The sequence below is a fragment of the Sparus aurata genome, chromosome 16, assembly GCF_900880675.1.
Source record: "Sparus aurata chromosome 16, fSpaAur1.1, whole genome shotgun sequence".
NCBI lineage: Eukaryota > Metazoa > Chordata > Actinopteri > Spariformes > Sparidae > Sparus > Sparus aurata.
In genome coordinates, this window is record NC_044202.1 from 10985500 (window position 1) to 11007707 (window position 22208).

General features: G+C 41.8%; 2 protein-coding genes across 3 annotated transcripts; one reads left to right on the forward strand and one right to left on the reverse strand.

The window, feature by feature from the left end:
- The first annotated feature begins 1538 nt into the window (after nucleotides 1-1538).
- fam98b (family with sequence similarity 98 member B) lies at nucleotides 1539-6182 on the forward strand. Its single transcript, XM_030444009.1, has 8 exons — nucleotides 1539-1737; nucleotides 1947-2095; nucleotides 2198-2326; nucleotides 2424-2599; nucleotides 3360-3440; nucleotides 3563-3679; nucleotides 3818-3985; nucleotides 4081-6182. Exons 1-8 carry the CDS (start codon nucleotides 1700-1702, stop codon nucleotides 4336-4338), a joined length of 1116 nt encoding a protein of 371 aa, XP_030299869.1. The 5' UTR covers nucleotides 1539-1699; the 3' UTR covers nucleotides 4339-6182.
- Nucleotides 6183-6299: 117 nt separating this feature from the next.
- On the reverse strand, nucleotides 6300-22060 carry ptpn21 (protein tyrosine phosphatase non-receptor type 21). Of its 2 annotated transcripts, XM_030444007.1 has the most exons (20): nucleotides 21662-22060; nucleotides 20501-20797; nucleotides 18299-18468; nucleotides 17854-17951; nucleotides 16505-16572; nucleotides 16322-16392; nucleotides 15906-15993; nucleotides 15644-15732; nucleotides 15062-15149; nucleotides 14644-14723; nucleotides 14429-14536; nucleotides 13797-13857; nucleotides 13612-13693; nucleotides 11965-13496; nucleotides 11392-11532; nucleotides 10051-10269; nucleotides 9432-9560; nucleotides 9106-9340; nucleotides 8826-8986; nucleotides 6300-8242 (listed from the first exon to the last, which is right to left on the reverse strand). In XM_030444007.1, the coding sequence occupies exons 2-20, from the start codon at nucleotides 20678-20680 to the stop codon at nucleotides 8114-8116; spliced, it is 3729 nt and encodes a 1242-aa protein (XP_030299867.1). In that variant the 5' UTR covers nucleotides 20681-20797; nucleotides 21662-22060; the 3' UTR covers nucleotides 6300-8113. The 2 variants fall into 2 exon arrangements, with proteins under 2 accessions (XP_030299867.1, XP_030299868.1); XM_030444008.1 differs by lacking the exon at nucleotides 14429-14536 and having other exon boundaries at nucleotides 21662-22059.
- Between the last annotated feature and the right edge of the window lie 148 nt (nucleotides 22061-22208).

The window sequence follows — 22208 nt, forward strand, 5'->3', positions numbered from 1 at the left end:
TAAGTGATTATGAAAATAATCTCTGTAAGAAGTAGAAGTCATTTTACTAAAGTAAAGGTACTAATACTACATAGTGAAAATAATCCACTATAAGTAACAACCCTGGATTCAAAACAATAGTATGAGTATCAGCAGAACTTACAGGGAAATGTTAAACTTTGAGAAGTAAGAGCACTAATTGTTCAGAAATATCGTCCCCGTCAGTATCTCATTTTTCTATCTGCTGTTTTTAGATTGAAATTACTGCTGCATTTATTTGCATATTAGATTTTACTGCAGCAGATGTTTAAGGGTGAGTTCTTTTAAACTACATCTGTTGCCTACAACAATGCATCATACTCCATAGGATCATACGTTTGTGGCGCCTCTAAAAAAAAAAAAAGTCACATGTTCTTCTTTTCTTTATCACAAACATTCACCACATTTTGAAAAACAAGGTGATGAAAAATTGCGCTCAACAAAGTAACTTAATCTGTCTGACAAATGTCGAACAAGTAAGATGACATGGCAGGAAGTAGAAGCATAAAGCTGCATAAAATGGAAATCTTCAAGTAAAGAACAGGTGCATGTATTTGCACAGTTAATAGGAGTAGATGTATGCATTTGTATAGGGAGACGATGATTTAGACTATGCTAGCAGTAAAACTAAACCCAATCAATGTCAAATTTGTATCCTTTAACAATGCAGAAATGTTTGACTTGAGTTTTTTTTTTTATTTTGATTTTATGGTCAAAACCAAGTCAAAAGTTTTATATGTTACTCTGACTTTGACCTTTCACCAAAGTAATTCCTTCATGGGATAGTTCTTTAATATCATTGTGTCTTCTTCCTGACGCTTTACTCTATCACAGGTACACATTTGGTTACATTTCACTACAGCAATGTGGAGAAATCTTAACTCCTGTCTATTCATTTTGGAGTTGAATTTGAGGTGAGATTTCTCCACATTGCTGAAGTGAAATGTAACCAAATGTGTACCTGTGACAGAATACGGCATCAGGATGAAGATGCAATGATATCAAAGAACTAACCTATGAAGGAATTACTTTGGTAAAGTTCACGGGGCAGAGCTGCCACATCCAATATGGCCCCAAGACCACAGAGGATGCCGTGTCCACTGCCCTCCACTCAGTCAAACTTTCAACTTCTTTGAAAGAGATAAGAATAGGTTAAGATGTTCCTTTATTGATCAATTTGCAGGTCACACAGCAGTACAGAGGGAAATAGCAGCAGCACAAAAGTAAGTCTAACAAAAAGGGCCAATAATAAAGAGATCTGACGAGTAATATAACAATTTGAATCGAAAATATAACAAACTTTTATACAAGATGAGATACACACATCAGTTTCTGTTACAAATGTGTACACCTTTCTTTACTGATGCATCAATAATGTAACACTCCAAGAAGAGCCCTTCTTCACAGGGAATAATTCTACTTTTAAACTTAAGCACATTGTTCATGATTAAATGGTCTATCTACAGTGGACCACTGGAGCGGAACCATTGCGGCGGAACCATATATTGAACTTCGAACGTTTCACTCCGGCTCGCGTACGTCACCGGAACAGCAGGGAGGCATGAAAGCGCCGCACAATTGAATGGGTGCAGAAACTGGTTGTTTTTCCCACTTTTTCGCAATTGTAACGTCGTCATGTTTTAAGTAGACAAACGCGCGTACAAAGCGGACGGATTCAGCCATGGAGTGCGACATTTTGGACTCGTTGGAGCAGCTCGGGTAAGCTAATTCACTGTTAGCATGACAGGTTTAGCGTCATAGCTTCTCGTCCACCATAGTGTTTACATCTGCGTGTTTGTGAACTGCTGGTTGGCTGCAGTACGTTAGTTAGTTGTAAAACAGCTGGTTGAGACAATATATCTGTCTAACGTCGCTGTATTTGAGTATAATTAATTCGCCTCCTCTCTCGTGGTTTTAACGACCCTTAGCTACGACGGCCCTCTGCTGGAGGAGAAGGCGCTGCTCACGGCCGCAGACGGAGGCCTGTCCTCCCCTGAGTTTGTGGACCTGTGCAGGTGGCTGGCGACCAGGTTGAAGCCGATGTGCGATCTGGAGGAGAGCATCACGTCCGGTCCAGGTGAGCCACATCCACTCACACCCGATCCAGAGGCTCAAAACTCAGAATCAGCTGTGACTTACTTATTTATTGTTTTTGCTCTCACATTCAACCTCACTCCAGACGACATGGACAGCCTTCAGGTGGAGATGAGTGGGTTGCTGAAGGAGCTGCACTGTCCTCATGAAGAAGTCGTTTCTGGGATCCTCAAAGGCAGCGTGCCAAACACAAAGGATCATCTCAAATGTGTCTGTATGTAGTCAGTCTTACGTTGATCTGTATGCTGCAAGCTCCCTGTGTGCTCATCAAGTTACTCAAAATATGATTTTTGTGTCTTTCTTTTATCAAGTGTTTTTAAGCTCAGAGCTGCAGGCGGCCCAGATTGTGAGCAGCAGAAGAGTTTGTAATAAAGGAGCCGAAGAGAGTCCGGTGTGTCAGGAGCTGCAGGCAATCTGTGAAACACTGAACCTGCCGGAGCCCAGAGGACAGGACACAGCAGGAGTTTTATCTCAAGTCCAAGACAAGGTGGGACGACGTGCAAGTACATTTACGTCAGGGCCACCGACACTAGAATCTTTGTTGTGATAATAGAGGATAAAAACATGCACCTGTGTCTAGAACCTGGCCGGATTTCTGGGACTGATCAGAACTGATATTGGGGGAAAAAAAAATTTCCTATATTGATACATACATGGACCATATTCATAAATACACATTTTTCGCAAGGATACCTCATTTGTAGGTATCAAAAGACAAGTACACAATAGAAGCAGGATATTTTACAGTGTAGAATAGCTTCACTGGGAATTTAGGAATCATGAACTACCCCCTGATCTTTTTCTGCATTATGTTCTGCAAAAGACATGTAAAAGCTCTCGTATTGGGATACGATATATCTGTGATAGGTGAATATTGGTCAATTACATCAGCCCACTGATACATCAGTCCGGCTATCTGTGTCCTTACTGCAGCGATCCCTACCTATGAATTTTTTTAGGGGAAAAATCTGTTGCACTTTAAAAAAAAAAAAAACTATGGGTACAGACACACGAATGACCAATACACTTGGATTGAAGGCCCACATGGAATCGCACCTGTCCACATGTCGTATTTTGCTAATTTAGATACAAACACTTTATTGTTTTGTGCTGTTAACCCTCGATTTGACATTTGTGTTTGAACAGTAAAAGAATAAATGAGAATGTTATTACTATTTTGCATACTGGATGTATATTTTTTACTTCCTTTGGATTGCGCTGATGCATTAAACCCTGTGTCACTCTAGGTTGATGAAACGCTTAAAGATCTCCCAAGTGGCTCCGTCGGAGAGCCAGTGCTGATGAAATCTCTATCGAGTGAACAGTGGGTGAGTAGGTTTGACAAACCATTACTGTGTCTGTATGTTAGCTGCTGGGTGTAATTCGTATCATATAAAGTTCATTTAAATTTCACCTTTTTTTTTTTTCTTCTTCGTGTTAATCTCTGCAGGAGAAGTTGCACAACATGAACACAGCTCTGTCATCCGAGTACGAGTGTCGGCGCAGGATGCTGATCAAACGGCTGGACGTCACGGTTCAGTCATTCGGGTGGTCCGACAGAGCCAAGGCACGCTCGTATTACAAGTCATCAAAATTTTATTAGTGGAGAATCTAAACCAGTGGAAATTATGGGGGAGATGTTGATTTTGTGATGGCTGCTAATTGCAAAACCATGATTCCAAACTTGTGCTGTGTGGTTTGTTAGGTAAGGGTGGACAGCATGGCGAGGGCCTACCAGCCTAAGAGACACTCCCTGAAGCCTCAGTCCACCGTGGACATGGCCAAGCTGCTGGCCGCCAGAGAGGACATCTGCAATGTGGTGAAGACGAGCAGCGGCGCCAGCAGGGAGAAGACATCCTGTGCTGTCAACAAGGTACAGAAGAATTCTCAACATCTCTAATAAACACCTTGAGTTTTATGTTTTCTTCTGACACAGCCACATATCTCGCCTGCTCTGTTATCACACAGATCCTGATGGGGAGAGTCCCGGACAGAGGAGGACGTCCCTCCGAAATACAAGCCCCGCCTCCTGAGATGCCGCCCTGGCAGAAAAGACAAGATGGCGGCGGCTGGGGAGGCCGTGGTGGTGGTGGAAGAGGAGGAGGAGGAGGTGGCGGCTGGGGAGGAGGTGGTGGTGGAGGTTGGAGAGGGGGTGGACGGAACCAAGGAGGATACGGTGGACATGGAGGCTATGGTGGACACGGAGGAAAGAGAGGACGGTACTAGTATTTATTTCTCGTGTGTTGCGACTTATGCAGTGTTTCATATGAACTCAATTCTGTTTGTTTTGGAGGGTTTTTTTTTTCTTTTTATGAAGGGAGAAAACACTGTTAGATGTCAGTGAAAATCTTCTTCGTTTTAGATGATCATGCTCCTTTTTTTACTTTTAAAGTGTTATTTTTCAAATATTCTTATCCGTGTTTTTAGAAGTGAAAATGCCAGTATTACTGTACCATTATTACGAGTACTTTTTTTTTGTACCAAAAGAAATTATTCTAATCTGAACTGGGCCATAAGGCTGTAATTGTATCTCATCCATACTATATGCTAATTCTACAAGTATGCGTGTTCACACTGTATTGTATAGGTGACAAAACTAAAGGGACAGTTCACTCCAAACCCATTTTTTTGTAGTTGTTGAGAGACAGTTTAATGAAGGAACTATTTTCTGTTATTACTGCATAGAAGGGAGTGTGCACATACTTATGGATGAAAGGCTACGCTGATGTTGTTGCTCAGCCGAGCAGGACACCATTAAAGGTACAATATGGAAGAATTGGCCACCTTGATTTCATACCACCAACACATGGGTGTTTTATATATACATCCATGAGTGTAGCTACTGTTAGCTCAGTTAGCCAGGGGGAGTGTTGGCGATTGCACTGCTAGCACAGGAACTTTTGACCGCTTGGAGAAAGAGCATTTCAGGCCTAGGGCAAGCTTCATTAGATATCTCTTCAATGCAATACATAGACATCTTTGATGTAACATATAAACAGTTGTTTCTCTACATTCTGTTGATGCTTTTAGTTGAATTTTGATGTTTTGAACGATAATTCTTACATGCTGCACCTTCAATGTTTGAATCCTGTGCTGTCGTCAGCACAAGCCTCTAGTCCACGAGAGGATACTCGCTTCGTGCTGTGCAGTGATATGCTAGCCAGGTGTAGTTTGGTCAAAAGAAAATAGTTGTTTCATGAATCTGTTCACAATGAGGTCTTTGGACTATGTTAAACAAGAAGGTCATGATTTCTGGTACATTGATCTTGAGATGAGGGCGACATCTTTACTGGAGATGACTCCGCAGCTCATTCCCAAACAGTTCAGATGGATAAATGACATGACAGGGAAGAGAAAGATATGTATTTTTGAGCTTAACTGTCCCTTTTTAAGTGTCCTTAAGACAGTCAGTATGGATACTAAATACACTTTGACTGTGCTGTTGATGACCCCCTTTCTCCGACATTGGAAAACATCCAATCTAACAGTGGATGGTAGTCAAATAACCCTGGGAACCAGAGTTTTTTACTATTGAATTTTGTTGAAAAATTAACAAACAATTTACTAGTTTAAGTCAATTTCCTTTATACTATCTGCAATAACAATGGTCTATTGCATCGCACTGGGACGTAACTTGCATTTTGACAAGTTCAGGTGCCAGAGGGTAAATAATGCTGAACAGAGGGACAAAGACACTACATATGTATTTTACCCTAAACATTTTACCATCTGAAGCTCTTGTAATTGAACTGTCGATTGAATTGAACCGGGATTTAAGGGTACAGCAATGGATGTTTGGCTACTAAACTTAAAAAGGCACATGACGGAGTGATCTTCCCCTGGCCAGAGGTGTCAGCGTGCACCCTAAGGACTGAAACCACTGCTACCTGTAGACAAGATGTGGAGGACACTGTAAGAAGACTGGACTTTCCTAACAGAGGAAGGTGTCTTCTGCCTCCCTCTTAAGGACTTTGACTCTTGCCTTATTCCTTTTGAAGATTCTGTACCAGCTGAGACAACTGTGATTCACCTCTGAATTTATTTAATAAAGAGCTCTCCTAATAATGTCACCCCCCTCCCCTTTTGTTGATGTAATTATCAGCTACAGAAATAGTGCAACCATAGATGGAGAGCCACTGGCTGACTCCTGCCACAAGGTGGCATAATAAACCGATGCAAAGAAGAAAAAGGTTTACCTCCAAATATTTATTCTTGGCTGAAAAGATTTTCTACATGTTTTTTTTTCTCAATAGCATACCATTTGTTGTTCAATAGATACAGTTTATACATAGTCTTTACAATAACCAATATTCATAAAAGCAGAATTTTACATTGTGTACATTATGAACAACATACCTGTACAAACAGTCGCACCTTGGCCACAAAAATCACTCTTTTCAGTCTCCACACTAAGACTCAATCAGTATGGTAAAACCAAAAAACACATCGCAAATTCGTACGGGCCTTCAAAGGATCCAGTCAAAATACATCAATGTATTTTTCTCCAGTTAAGATCAGAGCCCATGTGTCTGACACTAATAAGAAAAAATGGTAAGACAAATATTCTCTTCAATTTGGCCACATTATAAATTAAGTTGGCGCCTACGCAAAATATTTCAAAGATACTTCACTTCATGTAAACTTTGTTTCTGTACAGGTGGACTTCATAATTGAGCTGTCAATACTTTTCATAGCTGCAGCAGGAAACGGACGCGTACTGGTCAGATGGTGCGCATCAACGGTCAAGAGGCCATTTGTAACAGCAGGAAGTGTCTCTGACTGGAGTGAAGAAGAGCAGAATGCTGTAACTAGAGATGACTTTCTGCTTCACACTAATACTGAGCTGCACAGCGATATTAGCTACACCTGAATACTGTCACAATTTAGGGGATCTAAGCCAAATTCCAGAACTACTATGATCACTGCTTTTTCTTTTGTTTCTCAGCAATGACTGCCATTAATAATAAAGCATGTCACTGCAGTCAAACAAGCAATAAACGACACTGACTGAGAAAACATTTCCTTCATATAATCCAAAAATAACATAGCTCTTAAACTTTACAATGCAAAAACTTAGGCACTTTGTCTTAAAGGTATATTGATCTTCTCAAATACAGCACTCAAGTTCTTATGATAAAAAAAATGGATGAAACATGAGTATAAAATATTTTTTCCAGTTTTTCCACTCATTGATTTTCTTCTCTCATTAATTATATACTTTCTGCAACTTGGACAAGGCATTTCTACTCCCCGTCAATCCAGTGTTCAATCCATCATAGTCAACCTTTCTTTGTAAGTGCAATCTTGCTTGTGCACTGAGAGAATATGTACATTTGTTTTAAGCACGTGCTTTGTTGTTTGGAACAATCCTATGTAATCACAGGGTATACATTAGCATCATTCTGCTCAATGTTGATTTATATATTCTTATTAAGTTAAATACAGGGACAAACCCCATCTGTATCACCAGAGGTCACACAAAGTAAAAAAAAAAAAATCCTTTTGTAATCAAACCTTCATGAGATATCAGATTTGTTCACTCTGTCTTCATTACTACAGAAAAGTCCTTAATCATCAGAACCAATAGTCACCAAACAGCAATCCGAAACATATTTCATACCTTTGCCAGCTGTTTTTGATACACATCTATAATAAAGATTGTTTTTTACTGCAGCTTAACATTGGTTCAATATGTACAGCAAAGTACTGTAAAAGTGCTGAGCTTTATTAAGCAATAATGTATGTGAAAAATAATATATATAATACTGTTTGGAGGCAGGTCACAAGTCTTTATGCTCCTTCATGTCGATTCACATCTTTCTTCTACGTCCACTCATTCCTTCAGCTTCACCTGATTTTAGACCACCGAATACTGACCGCTACATTGAACAGGTTTATACAGCTACATCATCTCAGTGAAGTTTGGCATAAACCTGAAGCAAACTCCATCTTACATTCACCTGTGATGACTGAGTATGTTGGATCAGGCGGACACTCGAGCTCATATGAGCCTGGAGTTGCGGAGGTACTGGATGAGAACCTTGTAGATGAAGGTGTACTGAGCCAAGGTCTGAACCATCAACATTCTCTGAGCACGCAGCTTCAACAGGTTCTTTGGGACATCCAGCGCCTGAAACAGACAAACTATTAGTATGAGAGAGACGGCAACCCAGAGAATGTAGACCAGATGCATAAAACTCTGTGAAGACTGACAGCTAAAAGTATGCATATGCATTCTTTTCGTCAGTATTGTAAAGCTGTGTGTAGGCTCGATTTTCGTTTAAAAATCTCAAACATTGTGGAAGCAGACACACATGCACAAGTTTCATTTCTACTCCTCTAAAACATCTATTTGTTCATCAATTCACTAGTGACGTTCCCTAACAGCCAATAGTCAAACTGATATATTTTTAATTTGAATACTTTGTATAAAAAAAATTATACGTTCGGTCTTTCCTGTAATATTCTTGTTTAGGCCTGATACATAGTCAAATTAATGCTCACTGCGCGTACTATCATCCATGATTAGGTCTGAGCTAATCTGAAACCATGAGGAACAGTAGTAAACAGGTTTTATATATATATATATATATATATATATATATATATATATATATATATATATATATATATATATATATATATATATATATATATATATATATATATATATATATATTTTTTTTCCACCTGATTCAATGTGAGGAACTTACCTCATTGTGCTCTAGACAGGCTATCATGATCTCAGACAGGATGACGACTCCAGTCCGTCCCACTCCAGCACTACAGTGGACGAGCACAGGTAGGTTGGTGTTCTTTGGGTCACTGTTGCTGTTTGTGTGTCTCCTCACGGACTGGATCTCCTCCAGGTAGGCTGGCAAATGACAACACTCATGAATACACGATGAATGAATAAAAAAGCAGTTTCAACACGTGAACGTTTTATCTCCTAAACATGTGATCTAGTTGAAAAGAAAACCTGATCCAACTCACTGAGGAAGCCTTTGAAGTCTTCGGGACACCCGTGGTCGGGCCAGTCTGTGTACTGCAGGTGCCAGACGGTCCTCTCTTGGCCTGTCAGGAGGTGTTTGATCTTCAGCCCTGTAGTGGCGAAACAGCCAGACTCCGTGCGGAACCGCGTTGTGATCTTGAAGCGACCATACGTCACTGTGTTGTGTCGAGAGCCAAGTCGGGGCCAATACCGGAAGCTCTTCTCTCGCCCGCTCTCCTGGAGGAAGCCGATGACGTGCACAAAGGTAAGTCCAGATAGGGATGAGGAAAAAAAAACATTTGGAGCGGTAAATATGGAAGTGACTCACCTCTTCAGCAGTGACCATGGCGATGATGGAGACACCCTGCTCCCACACCATCTGCCAGAAGTCCTGACACGTGTTCGTCAGTGGACCCTGCGTGGCAATGTAGCTCCACTCCTGTCCACTTACTGTTATCTAACGAGGCAGGACACAAGTCATCAGTCATGGGATCTCATCCGTTAAAGCGAAGAGCTCAATCAGCAGAAAATGGAAATTATTCGGAGTCAGAATAGAGGGATTCTATTGTGTCAGAGAAGGGGGAGTGAATGTGACTAAGCTTCCCACAAACCACTTAACACCTCTGAATGAGCAGCATGCCTGCTACTCAGAAGCAGCTGAAATACACAGTCGTATAGTTATGTCTCATTGGGACAACAGGATGAACACTGTTTAGACTGGTGGAATCTTTTGCTAGGTGTCACAATTCCCCAACTTCAGCCAGATATGAACAGCCGTTCCATCCAATCATACTAAACTTGATCTCAAATAATAAAAAAAAAACAGACACATTTTTCTACCTCTAGGAGATAAGTATAGCTGCCTTTCTGATCTTAATTAAAAACATAATCATGCACCAGTGATTTGCAAAGAAGTACATGTTATGATTCATCTCTTCAGGACTTACTCTGATATGTGATGCATTGATGTATCCCGTGTTGTTCTCTTTAGTGGGTACCAGCTCCACTCGGGTGCTATCATAAGGCAGGACGTCTTGGAAGCGGTTTTTGTCTCCGCTCTCTGGCAGCTGGGCGATGGTACACTCTCCTGATGGATAACGCTTTGGGATGCTCTCGAACTCTTTTAACAACTCTCCCCGCTCCATATGCTGTTCCAGCAGTTTACACTTACACACAGAAAGAAGGAAACAGCAGATACATTATTGTCATAAAAAGAATTTCCTCATTTAATTTTATAAATACATAAATGACGTGGTGAGATGCAGAATATCCTTCCCTGATGTTTTAAGAAAAAGTTTAACTAACTTCTATAGCAAGAGAAACGTGTAGTCTTATACATCCTTAATTTTGACATTAAAAAACGCATGAAAATCAGATAAAAGATACACTTGCAGCACTTTTACCAACCAAGAGGGACTCGTATGCAAATCCAGCATTTCATATGAGCTTTACTTTCTATTAATGTAGTTTTACTTTCTGTTACAGTGGAAATATTTTGAGTTGTGCTCGTCATAAGAGGACATCATTTACTGTAAACTATCCTGAATAGTATGCCACAGGATACACAAATTTTGGTTGTATTGTAACCATCACTTCTGCGTGATTATATTCAAAACTGCCAAAACTCCACAGTGAGATGCAATATTATCCAAAATGTTGTCAATGTGTGACAAAGTGATTATCAGCAGTGGAATGTTGTGTATGTGGAGTAAACCAATAAGGAGATGGATTCGTATGTAAATAAAGAAGCATGCTAACAACTGGTATATGTAGTAAGGAACATTCAATGAACTACAAGAACTCTTTGGTGGACAATTCTTATGTGAATGACACATCCAGGAATCCAACATATGCTCACAGGTGACTTGTAATTATTAGTGACTTGATTAACAAGAGATGCAATTCATCTTCGCACTGTCTGGAATTTACCACTACAGTCACAGCAACCAGTATCAAGATTAACAAGGCTGACCAGTTCAGTTGTGTGTTCATGGCTGGTCACGGCTGGTCACACGACACTAAGACTTTCTCCTTCGTGTACTTTCTTTCCCCTGCATAACAGGGCCTCACCTACCACCAGGATATGAATACTAAACACAGAAAGCAGCTGCTGGTAATGAGCTTTTCCCTGGCAAGGTTCCTAAATGACAAGTCATTTACAATGCACAAAAAGACATATAACAAATCTCACATCTCTTTGAAGTTTCCATTGCATAAACTAAACATTAGATTTGTTTCTGCTTTACAAAAATGTTTCAAGAAGCAAAATAAAAACTTAAGTGCCCTACCCTCTCGTCATTAGAGGCTCTCTCAGGCTCATCCTTGATCTCGTCGTGCATCGGCTGCCTGGACACCGACAGGCCGTTGAGATGGGCTACCTTCAGAGGGCCCATCTTTTTCACTTCTGACCTAGCTCCTTTCTTCATGCCCTGGTATGACAACAGAGTAGAGACAGAGACGAAGTGACAGTAAGCTGTGAGAGCATGAGAGAGGGACAAGGTGTACAAGAGAGGAGGCACTTGCTGGGTGCACTCTGGGAAAATGTCACCTGTCCGGTTTTCCAATGTAGTCAAACTGCATTCTTTCATATCTGTCAAAGTGAGACTGTTTACGTCATTCAAAGCTGGCCAATGAAACTACCTCTAATGCTTTGTGCATGCACATTCATGATCTTGAGATGAGATACAGATCTGTTGTTGTTTTTGTCTTTCAGAATTCTGTTAAGTGTTATAATGGAGCAATATAAAGCTGAGAGTGACTGAGTGTGATCAAATGTTGTGATATGTTGGCTTGGCTATGAAGTAAAACAAACATTAATAGGATGGCTCTAGGCTTAATAGGGGACAAGGAACAAGACTCACCGGAGGGGGTAAACCTTCTACTGTTTTCTTCCCAGGGGGCACATCAGACACAGGCCTCTTCTTGAAGTCCTTCTTTGTCTTCTGCTTGGCCTGCCCACTTAGGTCTCCCTCAGAGACTGATGGCATAATCCTGGGCTGTCGTAAATCAGACAGCAGGAAAAGAGGCTCACCCTCCTGGATCAGGGGGTGAACCTTGTAGGTCAAGGAGCTGGTTATAGATGGGTCGAGAGAGGAGCCTATAGGGTACGCAGGAGGCGGTTCGATGGGTGTCTGTTGCTGAGGTGTAAGAGAGGACAGCGATGTCAAGCTGTGATGCTGCTGTGATGGCTGCTCAGGAACAATCGCTGCTGCTATTGCATCCTGAGAAAGAGGAGTGTGACGCCCGCTGTCATCCTCAAACTCCTCTTCTTCGCCGCTGCTGTGGACCAGCATGGTGGCATCTGAGAGGGACTTTTTGTGTCCATAGTGAACATCCTCCTTAATGTCACCCCTGTCCTCTGTCTTTGTGCGCTCCAAAAACACGTTGAGCTGAGAGCCCTGAGAGCGGCCGCCACGCAGCACAGGAGGTGGCGTGGCAGTTTCAGCTGCTGAGGAAGACACAGTCCGTTCTTTGACCCTCATCCCCTCGATACTGTGCGCCAATCCTGCAATCTCGATGGAGTTACGCTTCTGAGCATGATATGGGTGTCTGTGTGGGGGCCCACTGAAGAGAGGCTCCGACACCTCTTGTAAAGAATGGGCAACAGGCAGGCTGTCCTCCTGGAAAGTCTGGACCGAGTGGTGTACACGCCTCGTGATGATCAGATCTGGGTTGCTACTGCTGACATACAGGTGACGCGACAGGTCAGGTGTACTGTTTGCAGGCCGAGGGTGGGCATATGGGTAGGGGGGAGGCGGTCGGTACACGTGCGTTCTCATGATGTTAGGGGCTGGATACTCCTGGGCCTGCTGTAACTGGACATTAGTGAGCTCTGGGACACTGACTGCCCCCACTACAGGCCTCCTCTCTGTGGGATATGGGTATGGAGAGGGGCTATGGAAGCTGGAGCCCAGATGGAAGGGATAGTGGTACTGCTGGGCTGCTCCGCCATGTTCCCCTCTGATCTCTGGCTGGCTGTACACCAGGGGGTCTGGTCTGCTGTAGGCATACGAGTTTCCAATGTTAAGGTTCCTCATGGAGTGGCTCTGCCGGTGTTCTTGAGACAGAACCATGCCTCCTCCTGCTCCTCGGGTTTTCTGGCGCATAACTGTCTCGTAATCAGGAGTGGCACGGTAGGACGGTGGGATGAGGGCGCTGTGGCGATGGGAGGGGACATAGTCAGGCCTGGTGATATCGCTAGTGATCGAGGGGTTGGAGGACATGGGAGAGGGCTGCAGGTAGTGCTGGGGGTTGGTTAGAGAGCTGGTGCTGTGGGCGCTGTACACGCTACCGTTACGTAATCGCCCTCCGTTGCCGTATTCCAGAGGGGAGCAGTCCAGGCTAGTCTGGGAGTGGTAGTAATAACCGTTCTGACTGTTCATGTACAGGTTGTCTGTGAGAGAGCCAAACAATGCTGAATTAAAATTCACTAAAGGTGCAGACACAGTGCAAAAAAGCATCAGCATCATGCAAGGACTTTTACATGCCACTCTGTATATAGTAGTTACCTTGTGATGAAGTGTAAGGCTCTGTGAAATGGCCATTGTAGTGCATTTGTGGAGGGGGCATCATGTAGGCCTGAGGCTTTGGCTGCAAATAAACAAGTGGGTGACTCAGTTATGGGTCTGTCGAAACTCTAAGCACAAGAAATAAAAACATAATTATGTGGCTTTTTAGTGAGCATGAACATTACCAGAGATATTCTAGTAGACGATCTCCGTCTGACTGGGTTGACGACTGTGGGCTGGGTTTGGCTGGGCGGAAAAAATATGCAAGTAAAAAAAAGATGATGTAACCCATAAGCACTAAGGCAAAAGTTTGTTGAATACCTTGCTTTGTTCCTTTGCTATTTCACTTTGAAGGTGTACACACACACAGCAAGGTGCATACTAGGTTAAGTCCATCAAACATAAAGACACATTGTTTTGAGTGACTTGAAGAATAATTTTGTCTAAATAAAATAAATCTTAAATTGGAAAAGTTGTGATTTAGATCTGGAAATATTTGCTCGAAGAAAAAGCGTTGAAATTGTTTGTACTGTGTCCAAATTTTTTGGGGAATTTAAAGATTTGAAAAATCTAAAAATACGCTTTCTTGGGTCCAATAAACACCAAAATAATACATAAATAATAAAGCAAATATAAAAATCCCTTCACTTGATTGAGAAATCAAAACATGCTTAAGAAGTCAAAACCCATTTCAGATTCAGAGAGCCTGTTTTGCTGTGGCATTGTTGGCATTGTTGGGCTGAGCAATCAGGAAGGGATGGGTGTAGACACCTGTTTGATAGGTATATTGTAGGTGGTGGCTGACAGTGTTGCTCACCCCTTATTAGAAGGCAGAGAGGGACGAGAAAGCATTGGAAAGCGAGGAAAGGATAGAGTGAGAAGAGACTTCTGGGAGCCCTCAGAAGGCAGGGGATCACACTCCTCTCTGAAGAGAGAGGAGGAGAGGAGGGTAGAAGTAAGGAGGAGATACATGCACGAGAGGACAAAGAACAAAGAGACAGGAACTAGGCTAGACGTGTTAAAAACACTCACAGGCTACTCTTGTTAATCTTATAAAACTTGAGTCTGGCCAGACACATCCGGCACACATATTTTGAGGTTTCCATGTCTTCCTGCACAAATAAAAAGGAGAAGAAAAAAATCATTAGATGGTGAAACAATTAGTACAGAGGTGTTGTTTGCTCAGTTATCTCAAAACATTCCTGTGTATGCACATACTTCTACCTTGAGTTTCAGCTAATGGTATGTGACTTAATGACACACACATACATAACATACCCGAACAGACCCAGTTACAGTCCCACCCACACACACTAACATAGGTGCATTGTTAAGACTAGCTGATGGTAAGCTCCACGGTGAATTCCCAATTTACTTAAATCGAATAAGGGACTGAAATGTCCCAGGAGATGGGGAGAGAGGAGACTGCGCAATGGCAGCGGAGACTTACAGTCTGGAACTGGACACTCTCTTCTCTGTTGGTTAGCTCCAGGGCAAAGAAGGACCTGTTGTGACTCATGTTGTTAATTTCATTCCACCTACACAGCCAATTTAAGTAGAGTGGCAAACAGAAAGGGGTGGAAATAAAACACATGATGTCATTGTGGTCACAAAACCCTGCAGCATTTTTAAAAGAGACTGTGGCACTGCTTTAAAAATACATAACAAAAACCATGCATGTGGGAGTCAACCAAAAAAGGAATCTACTACTCATAATGGTATGTAGATAGATACAGCTCAGCCAAGGTTAAGAATGTCTATTTGCTCACTTGGCTGACAGATAATGCTCCCACAATCCTTATTAGCAACCGCAGTCTACCTGACTCATTTCCTCTCGGGCGACATTCAGGTCTAGATAGCATTAAGGAGACAACCTCAACTAATAATAGCTGTGAGCTGAGCTGTGTCACAAAACTCTGTCTATACTGACAGAATCATCTCATTCAATATAATTACTGTTTAGTTAAAAAAAAATGAAGGTATTTGTGTAGTCATTGACTAAACATTCTCTCAATATGTTTCAGGGACTTACCTAAATAAAAGAAGCGGCCTGCCATTTTTATGCTTGACAAAGATGCCATCAAGGCAAGATCCCAGGGCAACATCTGTGCCTGTACTGTCCTGTTTAGATGACGGTAGAGGAGAACAAACAGTATTTTAGGTAAAAGAATCCAAACCATTTCTTACCCAATACTGTTTTGTTCGAGCTGTGCAGCAGTAGCGATAATACGCAGCTTATGAGTTCAGATTCTTGTAAGCCACCCTCATGCTTCTTCTGGACCTCATAAACTTACCTTTGCTTGATAGCTTTCCTGGCCATAACCTTCCATTTTCTCCACCTCCTGCATGTACAACATCTCTGCGTCTGGAGCTGATAAGCCCCTGAAAGAGACAGAAACAGGAACAAATACATTAAGAAAGAGCATATTTGTAAATATACACTATGATTTCAATGCCTGCAACAAAAACAACCAGGCAAAACAATGTAGAAACTTGCAGTATAGTCATTCAAAAAATTACTGCAATCCATGAATACAATCCAATTTGTTCTAGCGGTAGTAAAGAAGGTAGTTCAGAAAAATTTGATAGATGGATGATGAGACACAGCTATCTTTGGAGTGAATCTTTAGAAAAGAGTGGGTAAAAAGGGTCTGGTTCCAGGCCACAAACACACACAACAGGGAAACTGATGCTGTAAACAACTGCTCACCTGAAGGACTGATACAGAAGAGCCACCTTCTGAGTGGCCTCTTCCAGCACTCGTTCATCCTGGATCCAGTCCTGAAAAGACAGACGCAGGATTGATACCATGCTGGTGTCAAACACAAATCAGCACAGGGCAGCTGCAACATTTTTCATTTCACATGCAGACCATAAAAAATGATGCACTCACAATAGGGAACAGCACAAATTTCTGGAGGAACTCCTGGGAATCATATCGATTGAAGTCTCCAAAATCAGCTGTGGACAAAAAAGGAGACACACTTAATGAGTAAATACAGCCATGCATACTCTGCATGTCACTGCTCTTTGCATAAATGACATGTCCATGTCTGCATTTAGTACAAGGCAAACCAGGCATTTAAGAATTGCAGTATGGTGTAATGCCTTTTGGAAAGCCGCAGAGTATGATGACAAGGAAGACTAATTTTAGGAGAGGAGGGGCCCGTTTGTTATGAAAAGGAATTGCTTCAACGTCTGACAACGTAGGGGTCCAAAGCTGGTACCAGCTCCAGCCTGCATGCTGGCAACACTCACAACAATGTTGGGTATCCCAGGCATCAGCACTGCTCAAAAGCTGAAACTGCCCTTCACTCCAAAATCTCCCAGCCAGGGGTACAAAATAGGAACTAAACATTATTCACAGCACTACAAATGCCAAGTTTGCATGACAACTAAAGCAATGACTTGAGCTTGCAACAGGCTTTTTAGGGCGTTTCTCCAGGGCACATATTACAAGTTGGCCAGTCATTTGAACATGGCTACAGTAAGTGATCTCAGCCGCTCTGCTATGCTAACACCCAGGCCAGTTAGTTGCAGTGCCTGATATAACTTTGCCAGCAGTGTTTGAGATTCTTCTGGCTGTGCAAGAGTTGGAGGACGTGTCAGGGCTAAAGCTCACGCAAGGGGAGTTCACATTCACACACAAACACACACAGCCCTGTCCAATTTAATAGGCTGGTTTAGGTTTAATGGTGCTTGTTAAGTGCTTTATATTGCAAGAATCATGAAAATGTTCTTATAAACCGCTGGCTGAGTGGCTGCACACAGGTCCCAGGCAGACTTCTGTGAGCAGCAGACACTTCCACCTCAAGTCCTACTTTTCTAGCTGTGATCTGAGAGGAAGCCATGTTTTGGATGCAAATATAGTTTCTCTCCTGCTCTGATAGAGATTAAAAGCTAACTGTTACAGAAGCAACAGGTGTTTTGCAGTTCACTACACCCTAACCCTCACAAACCTGCAGAGTTTGGCAAACAACTTAATGAACTGGCACTCACTTCCTTCCAAGAAATTACTGAAAGTTTGAACAATTGCTACAGATGTGATGGGAAGTGGTGTGTATAGACAAGTATTGCCTGATGCCATGATTTATGGACAGCTGCTGTGTAATTGCAGTCCTCACTTTGTCAAGGACTTAAAGCTGCTGTACACATGGCACAAATAAAGATTTAAAATGAGAAACTCTAGGCTTGTCAAGTTATAGTTTCTGCTACTTGGCTAGTATTAAACATTCACATTACCTTGCACTGCCAAGCTAGCTAAACGAATAGCTTGTTCTAGTGAGCATGATATCCTGCCATCGAGAACATCCTTCTTCAGCTGGAGATAATACTGATATCTGTGGAGAGAACGAGGTTTAATTAAAGCAGAGAATAGACGAGAAACCAACAACCGAATAGGACAACTTTCTCTGACAGAAACAGCAAAACTTATCAAACACAGCAATATTTGAAGAACTTGAGACATATTCAAGCAATTAAGACTTGATCTGACTGTATTTAAGTAGTAAATGAGATGTTTATTTATAGTGACAAAAAGCACTTGATGTGGTTGCACTCAACCTTGCTTGGGACTCATTTCATAACTAAATTTTACAACATTCTGACTGCTATTCTTGAGGATAAATTGTCACTAAGCTAATAAGGCGCTTAGACAAGACACCTCGGGTCACCGATGGAACATCACCTTGTGATCTCCTGTTGCAGTTGGGTGATGCTGGGTATGTAAAACACGACTCCAAAGTAAACGGTGGGCTCCAGCCCATACTTGTCCAGCTGCTTTTTCAGCGGCTTCTCCAAGTCAATCCATCTCTGCTGGTTCTGCTTGTTGAAGTACCACAGGCTGAAGTATGTGATCTAAACATGCAAAGAAAGCGAACACAAACATTACACCTGAACAACGCTGTGATCAAGGAAATTCCAAGTCAACTTGTACATCTGACACACTGATTTATTTTTAACTATATGTAGCAAACTAGACGGAATGCATGAATTAATAAAACTAATATTATATATTAAACTTTAGAACAATGGTAATTAACTACATAGAATCAATATCACATGTCTCCTGTCTATCTATCTATCTATCTTATCTAGAGGTCTTCTTAACATCTACAGAATGTTCAAAACCCCAAAACTGAACCACTGCAAATGTGATTTACAGTCTGCTGGCACTCCCTATTTAGCCGTGTGACTGTCTGAACATATCAAGATGAACTCTAACTCCTGCAGGCTCACTGTTTGCAGAGGACAATTGAGCTGAAAGAGACCTATTGTGATAAGCAGCCATTCTCAAACCACAACCTGAAAATAACTTGCCAACATAACTGTTTTACACTAGAGGACATCAGTTTCCAACTATGATTAAACTTTTGTTAGTATTACTGAAGCCACCTTGAGCAGATAAGATATGTTTGGCACTTAATTTGTTGGAAGAAAAATTGTTAACAAACTATCAGTCCTATTCTGTTTCCTAAATCAATTGCAGTCAAAGAACCTGCAACCTTTCTATAGAAGACTGAGAGAACCAGGACTGCACAAACAACCCTGTCGACATCAACAACAAACAATACATACGCCATTACTCACTGCAGGCTAGAAAAGCTCTAAATGAGGGTTGATATCTGTCACTAGCACTCCTAAGAACCATCAACAAATGAAGCTGTGCTACATTATGCAGCAAAATAACAAACACTGTCACATAATGCAAGTTCCCATGCCACACTGCCTGCTCATTCAGCAGTCTCTACTGCTGATTTGAAGTGCAACTGTGTCTGACAGCATTCAGACATACACCTCTTTCAGTTCATGATTAACAGGTGGTGTCACTGTGTGACCATAGTGACCAATCACAGACATGAAGCTCAGTACATTGTTCAGTCCTGACTCAGAGCTACTTTTCTCGGACAGTATTGTCAATGCTGCGTGGGAGTTGGAACCTCTGTTTAACTTAAAGGATAAGCTCACCCTAAAATGAAAAATTCAGTCATTATATTCTCACTCCCATGTCAATGGAAAGTCAGGTGACGTTTCGCTGTCCAAAAAACATCAGGAGCTTCACAAAAAACAGCAGTTTAGTTCAGCATTCTCCATGCTGAACTGCTGTTTTTTTTTGTTTTTGTTTATGTTTTTAAACTGAAAAAAACAAACAAATAAATGATAAGACATGATAAGAATTTTGTCCAGCATGATCCAAGTCTGTAGAAGCCCAAAGATCCCATACTGGTTTTGGAAAGAAGTTATTTGCACCCTTTTAAAAGCCAAAATAAGGCTAAAAGCTTTAGTGTGCACCTTGCTGTTCGCTGGTGAACAAGCTCAGCGGTGCATCAAGGGTGTAAATAATGTCTCGTCATATCAGTTTGGGAACTCAGGGCTTCCAGACAGTAGGATTACAGTGGATAATCCTTTCAGAGTCATTTCATGTTTGTTTTTCTAGATGTTTTTTACATTTAAAAACAAGTCCCAGTCTACTTCATTTGTTTAGGAGAATGCTGCAATGCTGTTTTGCTGTGAAGCTCCAGAAATGGTATATGGACTTGGAAACTTTAGCCACTTTTCCATCAACATGGGGTTGAGAAGACAATGCCTGAATCCTTTAAAAGTTTGAAAGCAGATGCAATATGATTGTGTGTTGAGTTGGTTACATGTCATTATGAATATATGTAGAGTATGTAATTGACTAATTCCTTTGTCATGTCATGTATGAGTAAACAGTGACAAACTGGTTATCTCAGTTTCTGTGGTCCTGCTTACTAGTTGTTCAAGGGAACAATGTGGATAGCCTAAAAAAAAACACTTTCCTGCTGAGATGGTCAGTCTAAAAAAAAAAAAAAAAAAGTCAACATGGCTGAACAATCAGCACTTGTATTGCATGAAAACACATACATACCTCTCTTAACTCAAGTCGCTGAGCTACTGCCTCCAAACATTCCTGCCCAGTGCTCTCCACCGAAAGTGTAAACTCAACAAACTCTCCATTGAGCAGCTGAATCCGAGTGACAAGACAGCTCTTGCTTGAAACAGTATACCTTCGAGTCCTTTTGAGTTTTAAGCCAAATGGCAAGGGCATGTTTCACACTTCTTCAAGAGGGAGGTCTTCACTTAGTCCAGAGAAATGAATCCCCTTGCTGTCCCCTGGAAAACTGTGTCAATGTCCAAAGTGATGAGGTTCATCATCGGCAGAGATCTGAAAATCAAGACAAGATATAGTTCAGAACAACGAACGCCATAATACTACAACACACAAACAAACTCTTGTTAAAGTGCAGTTTGAAGTGTGGAGATAGGGCTGGCTATAAGAGAATAGATGATGGGAAACAGACTGAATCACAGTTTAAGTGGTCATCTCAATGAGGATTGTTACCACACTTTGACAATACTTCACACAGTCTGCCACCACGAAACAGATGCCAGACTAGACAAACACAAGACTTAATGAAAGTAATCCTCTTAAATGAGGCGTTTTGGTTTTAATTACCCAACTTGCCTATCTCTCGGATTTGCTGGTTTACCTACCAAAAGGACTCGATCATAGTTAGCAGTCATTTAATTGTTTTAAACACTCTGGAAACACAATTCATAGTAAATGTGTGAACCTACGGTAATCTGTAGTAACGTAACGATAACTGGCCAGTGGATTTAACATTGTGCATTATAAGGTTTTCCAGGCATTTTTCCCAAGTTTGTGGTTAGGTTAATCCCCTTCCGGTGAATAGTCTGATCCAAACACTGACAAGAGCGACCTGATTCGATACGCAGCAAGCTGCAACATAGCAAAATCCCTGCATCCATTTGATTACAAATTAGCTACTTTACAGTTTAATTTCCTTTACTACCTCTATCGGGGAAGTTTACCCCAAGTGTTTGACGTTTCCCGACCTAACTAGCAACTTTTAATTGGTAGTTTTTCGTGCCTTCTTAACTTTAAGAACGATCCAACTACTTAATTAGCTTCACAGCTAGCGTGCTAACTTATGCTCCAGCAAGTAGACGACACCCTTGGGGAGCTGACGTCGCCGGTAAATATATTAGGCAAAAGTGTGAATGTTACCGTTAGCCACCAGATGAAATTCAGTTGTCCAACAAGGATTAGGTCCTGGGGGATTCCGCCATCGAGGTCAACGGGTTTCTACTTGTTAGCTTCTTGTCGGAATAAGAGACAGCTCAGTTGTCTTTAGTTTGTTTATGGAGCACAGTAGCGTTGAACTCCATGCCTCCTGGTCCGACAGTTCACTCAAGTTCCAAGCGTGTTTCGCTTCCTGGGATTGGAAGAGCAACAAGCGTATTCCGTCTACATCCGCGGCACTATACACTCCAACACCCGTGGCTTTAGCGCTCGATAAGTCGTCGAATTGCACATGAAAACACTCGGAGTTTTGGAGGACTTTACACGAAATACACGATTTACCATTGTTCCATGTGCAGACGCTTTAAAATGCACTGTAGTGCCTCTGTGGCGGAGGAATACACGGAGGTTTTCAGAGCCATGACATCAGACAGCTGGAATGCCGAACGGTGAAAATGCCAGAAATGGGACAGCTGCCTGGATCTGCGGGCCGCTGACCTGTCTGTTTACCTTTTACATCAACTGACAGCTG

What these genes read in the sequence shown, in the direction of transcription:
- fam98b (XM_030444009.1), top strand. Translation starts at nt 1,700, where the DNA reads ATGGAGTGCGACATTTTGGACTCGTTGGAGCAGCTCGG. An exon ending in TATCTCAAGTCCAAGACAAG is followed by an intron (nt 2,600 to 3,359) that starts GTGGGACGACGT and finishes GTGTCACTCTAG; the next exon opens with GTTGATGAAACGCTTAAAGA. An exon ending in CTCTATCGAGTGAACAGTGG is followed by an intron (nt 3,441 to 3,562) that starts GTGAGTAGGTTT and finishes TAATCTCTGCAG; the next exon opens with GAGAAGTTGCACAACATGAA.
- ptpn21 (XM_030444007.1), bottom strand. Translation starts at nt 20,680, where the DNA reads ATGCCCTTGCCATTTGGCTTAAAACTCAAAAGGACTCGAAGGTATACT. An exon ending in AGGAAAGCTATCAAGCAAAG is followed by an intron (nt 15,733 to 15,905) that starts GTAAGTTTATGA and finishes TCATCTAAACAG; the next exon opens with GACAGTACAGGCACAGATGT. An exon ending in GAGCCTCTAATGACGAGAGG is followed by an intron (nt 10,270 to 11,391) that starts GTAGGGCACTTA and finishes TCTGTGTGTAAG; the next exon opens with TGTAAACTGCTGGAACAGCA.